Source organism: Polypterus senegalus, chromosome 14 (assembly GCF_016835505.1).
Source record: "Polypterus senegalus isolate Bchr_013 chromosome 14, ASM1683550v1, whole genome shotgun sequence".
In the NCBI taxonomy this organism is placed as follows: Eukaryota; Metazoa; Chordata; class Cladistia; order Polypteriformes; family Polypteridae; genus Polypterus; species Polypterus senegalus.
This window is the reverse complement of record NC_053167.1, coordinates 67,028,337-67,035,153: the sequence shown is the minus strand read 5'-3', so window position 1 is coordinate 67,035,153 and position 6,817 is coordinate 67,028,337. Positions and strand designations below refer to the sequence as shown.

Here is a 6,817-nt window from a genome sequence, read left to right as displayed (position 1 = left end):
TGTTCAAAAGAGCTAAATCAGTAAAATTCATTGAAATGCCCATTATTTTTTCAAAGGCCTTATGAACCTTTTTAGGGTATGTGGCATCATGGACTCCATGAAATACAAAGAGATTTTAAAACTTTCTGCTTCTGCCAAGAAACTAAAAGTGGATCATCGCTGAATTGCTCAGCAGGACAATGATCCAAACCAGCACAAAAAATAGTATAGGAGCTGTTTTATTACCATAGGGAGGTTGTATAAAGTATTAAATGCTGGGATGCCAATAATCGTGACACTTGTAGTTTTACTAAAAGAATTATTTCTTTTAATAATAATTCTTTACATTAATATATAGCTTTTCTCACTACCCAATGCCCTCTCCATGCAGGTAGGACCCGGGACACGAACCTATGATCTCCTTACTGCTTGATGAGTAATTATTTTTTTCTCAGATTAAACTTCAGTTGAAGTTCTTCTCTCATTTTTTTTCAGTGTGATGTTCAGGTAATTCACAAAAAGGTGTTTTTTTTTAACCCTTTTTACCATGGGTGCCAATATGGAGAGGATTGTAAGCCTGCTAGCATACAGACAAAATCAGCTTAACAGGGTTTGCAATGTTATGATAATGGCAAAGCGTGTTTACAGGGCTGCTGACTGGCAGGGAGGCCTAATGTACCATAAGAAGCAGGGCCACTTTGATACTGTGTCATTGCAATGTAGATAGCGGAATTCTGCTTGGTGCTTATTGTTTCTTTCAGGATTAAACTAAATGATTAAAATGGCATCACATAAATAGGCAGCTATACACCTGTCTGACCAATTTCTTCATTCTGCATTTTTCTTTTCACTTTTTTTAAAATATGCTCATCAAAATATTTTTTTTCAATCACTGACCTAACCAGTCATTTTCTGAACCGACTTTAGTCCACAGTTGGGCAGAGACCCTCCTGGCAATGGGCAGAAGACAGGAATTAACCTTTGATGCTGTCAAAGACGTCAATTCTTTTAAACCTACACTGGCTCCAGCAGACCCCGTGACCCTGTGTTAGGATAATGGATGGATGGAACTATATATACTCACAGTATTTTTCCAATGACCTCTAAATGTATAATATCTGGCAAAAATAGATAACGATAAAAGGAATAGCGCCTTTGGATTACATTAATTATTGATCAGCAATTATAGAGAAACATAATCATACAATGTGCAATCGTTAAAAGTGATTTTCACTGATCTGTTTTAAGCTCTGCCTCATCTCTACCTACTTGTCATGCGCGGCGTAAAAGCACGTGCCGATGTTTAACTTTAACGTTTGCTTTCCTTCCCGTTTAAACAGGGTTTGTCATCTTAATCTGAGCGAAGTCCAACCTACAATCCGCACAGTCTATTCAAAGGAACGGGCCCTTTGTCTGGGGGTCACCGTGTCTCAGATCAGTCGTCCGTTATGGCACCGCTGAAGTTTTGCGCCAACATTTCTTGGCTGTTTTGCGAGCTTCCCAGCTTCACGCAGCGACTCCACGCGGCAGCTGCGGCCGGCTTTCGAGCGGTGGAAGCAGCCTGGCCATACGATACTGAAGTTAGTGAACTGCAGGAAGCGAAAGAACAAGCGGGAGTCGAGGTGGTGCTCCTCAACACACCGCCGGGTGAGAAACAAGGGGCCTGCCGCAGAACGAGTCCGCTTTTGGGGTGCTCGTTGAAGCTCAAGCACGTGACGGGCGTGTATGCTGGACTTAATATGTTCGGCGAAATTAATTTAAAATAAGAACAATGTGACGTATGAAAATTGATAGAGATTAGTGATTTAAAGCTATATAACAGTAATACAGTTAGGTTAGTTAGTGGCAGATTTAGTTTATAAACTGTATGCCGAAAAAAACATATTATAAAGTGGACTTTATTTAGTCGTTCGTTTAAAATACGTGCCAATTGAATACGTGTAGCCATTGGTTCAACTCCAACGCATTCACACGTCAAAATATATGACTACAGCCTGGAAGTAATATGTTAGCCTTTCCATAAAAGTTCGGAAACAATGTAAATGGTAAATGTACACTTTATACTCCAAAATATGTTCATTATTAAGTCGTTAGCTGTTATTAAAGTTCACAGTAAAAAAATAAAAAGGATGCAGGATTGCAATTCTTCCATAATGGCGAAAAGGTAAAATATAGGTTCATTTTTGAGTTCTTGGTTTCATTGTAACAAATGACATGTCTCAACATCTGTGGGGAAAATTAAAGACAGTTAAGTTTTACTGAAACGTTTTAAATCATAAGGGGTTTGGTTCACATTCCCTCATTTCTATGGAGAAGTAACCTTTCCAATGTTGTCTGGTGTTGGTGACTTTCTAGATTTACCAAAAATAGGCCATCACATTGTCATTGAACGAGTTAATGCTTCAATTCACTACTGCTGTGTTAGGGTGCCACTTTTCAACAATGACCTGTGTTGTAACCCATACACAGCACAATTCCTTAATCTCAGCACTGTAAATGCTCATCTTGGCTCCCTCTTCCTCCACTGAAGAAATTTCCTCTGCCACATCTTCTTGCTGCTGATTGTGAAGGATGCTATGGATAATAGATAGGGGTTATATACGTACGTGCCAGCTCTACAGCTAGTATGCTGGGCCTCCCACTTTTTGCGGCCAGTTCAAAAACACTGAGATATTTTTTTGCAACAAGTGAACTTATGCTTCTGCAGGACAGCAGAATTGCTTTCTTTGTTGCATTTGACGGTATTTTGAAAAAACTTGTTTCAGTTTTTCTAAGATTTTTGTTCCACTAATTAATTTTTAGCACTCTGGTCAAATGTATAGTTAGATGAAAATGATAAAAAGATTTACTGATGGGCAACTGAATTTTGGGGTCAGTTGATCATGTCAGGGTCATTTTTTGAACCTGGACTGGTCACAGAAAGTGCTATCATTGAGAAGACACTGATCACACACAGTCAAAAAGGACTACTGTATATTATTTAAAAAAATCATTTGAGAAATATTTTCCTTTTATAAAGGTGACACCAAAAATGGAGATCTGGGACTTGGAGCTGTTCCTGGCAGGCAGCAAGAATTTCGAGATGGCTTGGATCTTGCAGTGAAATACGCTAAAGCTCTCAACTGCAGCAGGTAGGGGTAAGACAAGTAGGTCCCAATAAAATATTGTGCTTCGTAAGACCCACACTCTCATCTCCCTAATGAGAAACATTGAATATTATAGAATTCTGTAACAACCTTTGAAGAAATGCCTGCTAGAACAGGAAATGTAAAGGCTGGGCACTCAGGATAGAAGTTTAAAATATACATTATAGCATATTAACTGTAGTGATTCTTTTATGGTTTAAAATCAGTCTCATTTATACTGAAAGACATAGAATATCAGTGCAGATTAGTAAAGGATCTGTCATCTGGGGACACAAGTGCACATACTGTCAAAGATACTCCAATTTTTTAATTGTCTGGCTAAGAATCAGTTTTATTTGCATGTGCTTCATGTACAGGAATTTAACTTGGAAGTCCTTGGAGCTGCTTACAACATAACACAACATCACATCCAGATAACATAAGTAACAATAACATAAACCACATACATTATAAATAGATGGATAAATGTGATACACAGATGTTTAAAATACAAAACATGACAAAGCATAAAGGAACAAGTTATTGTGACACTAAGCCCCAAACACAGCACAGCTACTGTAAAACAGTCATGGGTTCAAATTAAATAATTTTATTTGCACAAAAGTACCTCCTTCAGGCTCCTTCTCAGTTCATCCTGTACATCGCAATATGTATATGACATAGAAAACTCCTTATCCTTTCCGTCTACACCTCCCATTGAGCTTTATCCAACACCTTCCAATTCCAAAGCCTCCTTACTTACCAGGCTGATAATCATAATTTCATGTTGCTTCTGTCTACATTTTGCTTTACTGCATCAACAACATTACTAGATTGGAATCTGATTTGGTGAAGCTCATGAAGATGAAACATACAATATAAGGGCAACAGTAATGTCATTCTCAGCAACCCAGAAACAATCTATTTAACACAAATATTGTACACTTGGACATACAGTATTTATAATATTCATGCACAGTCGATGACTCTTAAACTTAGAATATCAAAGGAATATGTCACCCAAAAATGGCAACTTTATGTGTTACTTACCTAATGTTTGAAGTGATGGGTAAAACAAATCTTTAAACTAATGTTTCAATGGAGGAGGAGGTTAGGAGCATGCACTGATGTTCATTGCCGCACCCACCACACAACATACCAACTCAGGATCCAGATTGGAACCCGAGTGCAGCCATGCAACGGGTGATACCTCAGCACCACACTAGTTCAGATGAGAACAAAGATAAAAAAATTGCTAATAAAATTGTCTTGTTATAGAAGACATGGATTGGCTGGCATTCTGGTTCCTTATCCGGCCGGGAGAGCTTTATAATTGATGTTCCCAGAAGATTGATGGGCATCCGGGCTGGGATGGTAGATGTTTCTTTTCCTGGTCAAGATGAAAATATAATAGATGTAAGAACAGAAGCAGCCACCTGGGGCCAAGTGCTCCCCCAAAATTATAATTGGCAGCTTCTCTGTGGTGAATCTCCCATGTGCACACCTACCTGGCTATATGTTGTAGTCCCAATGGGTGGCCCTGCTGGGTTTCTTTGTAGCTGCCAAGGTGAGATGCGAAGAGCAGAATTCCTTGTTTTAAGGAGGTTCTGCCTCACCCGGACGTGTTTCCTGGGTACAATATGGTGGGACCAGCAGTACTCTTGTATCAGGCATAAAGGAAACCACTCTGTATAACCTAAGTGAGTTGGAATTGGGAGAGGAGAAAGAGAAAGGTCACCTGGGAGGAGTAGAGGAGAAAAAGAAGTAGCAAAAGAAGAAACAATTGTATATAATGTTCTTGTAGTGTGGATGGAGAAGAAGCCTTTATTGTTAAGGTGTGAAAGGAAAAGAAAAAAAGTCTTTTGAACCTGGGACAGTTGTTGGTGCAATTGTTTCTGAGGGTTCGGGGTCTCGCATGCCCACAAGCAGCAATAGGCTTTAAGGATTATTCATTTAAATTCCAGTAGCTTACTCTTTTACATTGTGACATAAGGATAGAATATTTACAGATGCTTGTTCAGAGTTTAGGGGCCCCTGGGGTGGATGAGGTTCACCCTGGGTTCCTCATGGCTCTGGATGTTGTGGGGCTATCCTGGTTGACATGTCTCTGCAACATCGCATGGACATCGGGGGCAGTGCCTCTGGATTGGAAAACCGGAGTGGTGGTCCCCCTTTTTAAGAAGGGTGACAGGAGGATGTGCTCCAACTATAGGGGGATCACACTCCTCAGCCTCCCTGGTAAGGTCTATTTGGTCGATGGTTGAATCTCGGATTCAAGAGGGACAATGCTGATTCCATCCTGGCCGTGGAACACTGGACCAGCTCTACACCCTGGCCAGGATCCTGGAGGGGGCATGGGAGTTTGCCCAACCAGTCCACATGTGCTTTGTGGATTTGGAGAAGGCATTCGTCCGTGTCCCTCAAAGCATCCTGTGGGGTGTGCTCCAAGAGTATGGGGTACATGGCTCGTTGTTATGAGCCATTCAGTCCCTGTACAGGAGGAGCAGGAGCTTGGTCCACATTGCCGGTAATAAGTCGGACATGTTTCCTGTTGAGGTTGGACTCCGCCAGGGCTGCCCTTTGTCACCGATTCTGTTCATAAGTTATATGGACAGAATATCTAGGCGCAGCCAAGGAACAGAGGGGGTCTGGTTCGGTGACTCAGAATCTCGTCTCTGCTATTTGCGGATGACGTGGTTCTGTTGGCTTCATTGGACAGTGACCTCCAGCTCTCACTGGAGTGGTTTGCAGCCGAGTGTGAAACGGTGGGGATGAGAGTCAGCACCTCTAAATCCGAAGCCATGGTTCTCAGCTGGAAAAGGGTTGAATTCTCTCTCTGGGTTGGGAACACATTACTACCTCAAGTGGAGGAGTTAAAGCATCTCAGGGACTTGTTCATGAGTGATTAATGAATGGAGCAGGAGGTTGAGAGACGGATTGGTGCGGCATCCATAGTAATGCTGGCTCTGCAACGGTCCATCGTGGTGAAGAGAGAGCTGAGCCAAAAGGCGAGGCTGTCGATTTACCAGTCGATCTACATTCCTACCCTCACCTATGGACACAAGCTTTGGGTAGTGACTGAAAGATCAAGATCACGGATACAAGCAGCCAAAATGAGTTTTCTATGTAAGGTGGCTGGACTTTCTCTTAGAAATAGGGTGAAGAGTTCAGTTATCTGGGAGAGACTCGGAGTAGAGTTGCTGCTCCTCCGCATTGAGAGGAGTCAGTTGAGGTGGTTCGGGCATCTGGTTAGGATGCCCCCTGGACGCCTCCCTGGGGGGGTGTTTCAAGCATGCCCCACTGAGAGAAGGCCATGGGGCAGACCCAGGACACGCTGGAGGGATTATATCTCCCAGCTGGCCTGGGAGCGCCTCGGGGTCCTTCCAAAGGAGCTGGAGGAGGTGGCTGGGGAGAGAGAGGTCTGGGCTTCCCTGCTTAGGCTGTTGCCCCCGCGACCCAACCTCGGATAAGTGGTGGATAATGGATGTTCAGAGTTCCAGTAGCTTATCATCATTTACAGGTATATTGTACTGCTTACTTTGTGTGGTTTTATATGCTATACTTACTCAATATAACACATTTGGGCTATACTCTATGCCATTTTAGGGAAACATGCACACATGCAGTTTTTGGTTTATTCATTAACTGATTATCAATCCGCCATGACCCATTTCAGAATCTCAGGGGCTGGACCAGTTCCTGGTAGTACTGGG

The 6,817-nt window shown here is 42.1% G+C and overlaps 1 protein-coding gene across 1 annotated transcript in view; it reads left to right on the top strand.

Moving 5' to 3' along the window:
* The first annotated feature begins 1,142 nt into the window (after window positions 1-1,142).
* The window catches only part of hyi (hydroxypyruvate isomerase), a 43,960-nt gene continuing 38,285 nt past the window's right edge, over window positions 1,143-6,817 (top strand). Inside the window, exons 1-2 of the mRNA XM_039735623.1 lie at window positions 1,143-1,626; window positions 2,999-3,110. Of these exons, the coding sequence (XP_039591557.1) occupies window positions 1,428-1,626; window positions 2,999-3,110 (311 nt within the window). The 5' untranslated portion in view covers window positions 1,143-1,427. The remainder of the gene's footprint in view (window positions 1,627-2,998; window positions 3,111-6,817) is intronic.